General features: G+C 66.4%; 1 protein-coding gene across 1 annotated transcript in view; it reads left to right on the top strand.

Moving 5' to 3' along the window:
• The first annotated feature begins 329 nt into the window (after positions 1 to 329).
• PGLYRP1 (peptidoglycan recognition protein 1) overlaps positions 330 to 1,007 on the top strand; it is a 3,312-nt gene continuing 2,634 nt past the window's right edge. Inside the window, exon 1 of the mRNA XM_046683956.1 lies at positions 330 to 610. Coding sequence (XP_046539912.1) covers positions 330 to 610 — 281 coding nt within the window. The remainder of the gene's footprint in view (positions 611 to 1,007) is intronic.

The following is a 1,007-nucleotide window of genomic DNA, read 5'->3' on the forward strand; positions in this document are numbered from 1 at the left end:
GGCTCCCGTTGCCGAGGCCTTATGGGGCGGGGCAGGGATCCAGGCCCTGGTCGGCCAGAAACCTCGGGGTGAGCGCCCAAGGCCCTGTGTGCCCTTCCCCTTCCGCCTGGCTTTGTGGTGGGCTTCCCCGCCCCACCTCACCTGGACCCACCACACTGCATCCGGTGGCGGCCCTAACAGAGAAGGAAGCAGAATCTGAGGTCCCCATCAGCTACAGGGGAAGTCCCGCTAGGGTGTGAAGCAAGGCCTTTCCTGCCGCTCCATCCCAGCATATAAAGGCAGCCTGTCCAGCTGCAAGCTCCTAGACGTCCCTGTGTGCCCTGCCCGCCATGTCCAGCCCCTGTGCCCTGCTCGCCTGGACCTTTCTCACGCTCCTCGGACTCGGAGTGGCTCAAGAAGACTTGACCCCATGCAGCCCCATCGTGCCCCGGAGAGAGTGGAGGGCCCTGCCGTCCACGTGCAAACAGCGCCTGGACCTGCCCGTGCGCTGTGTGGTGGTGTCACACACGGCGGGCAGCCCCTGCGACACACCAGCCTCGTGCATGAGGCAGGTCCAGAACGTGCAGCATTACCACGTGCGGACGCTGGGCTGGTGCGACGTGACCTACAAGTGAGTGCGGAGGGGAGGCCGGAGGAGGGGAAGGTGTGCAGGCCCCGGAGACACGGGGTCCCGGTTCTAGAGACGCCGGGCTGATGCCCGGGGTCACTGCCTAGGGCTGGGCAAGTGCAGGCAGCACGAAGATGCTGGAGGAGGGGAAGGGGCTGACGGCCAGCTCTGCTCCCCGGGGAAGGAGAGACTTTGCCAACACGCACCAAGGTGCCCTCCACCCTGGAGTCCCGTTAGACCGTCTGCGCCTGTGCTGGGAGGCAGACAGCAGGCTGGGTGAGCGCGGGGCTGGGTCCCTGTCCCAGCTCCCCTGCTGACGGCAGAGACCCAGGCCGGTCACTCAGCCTCTGAGCTGCAGTGTCCTCCTCCTGTGCACAGTCAGCGGATGGTGCCCACGTGA

The sequence above is a fragment of the Equus quagga genome, chromosome 13 (assembly GCF_021613505.1).
Source record: "Equus quagga isolate Etosha38 chromosome 13, UCLA_HA_Equagga_1.0, whole genome shotgun sequence".
Classification (NCBI taxonomy): Eukaryota; Metazoa; Chordata; class Mammalia; order Perissodactyla; family Equidae; genus Equus; species Equus quagga.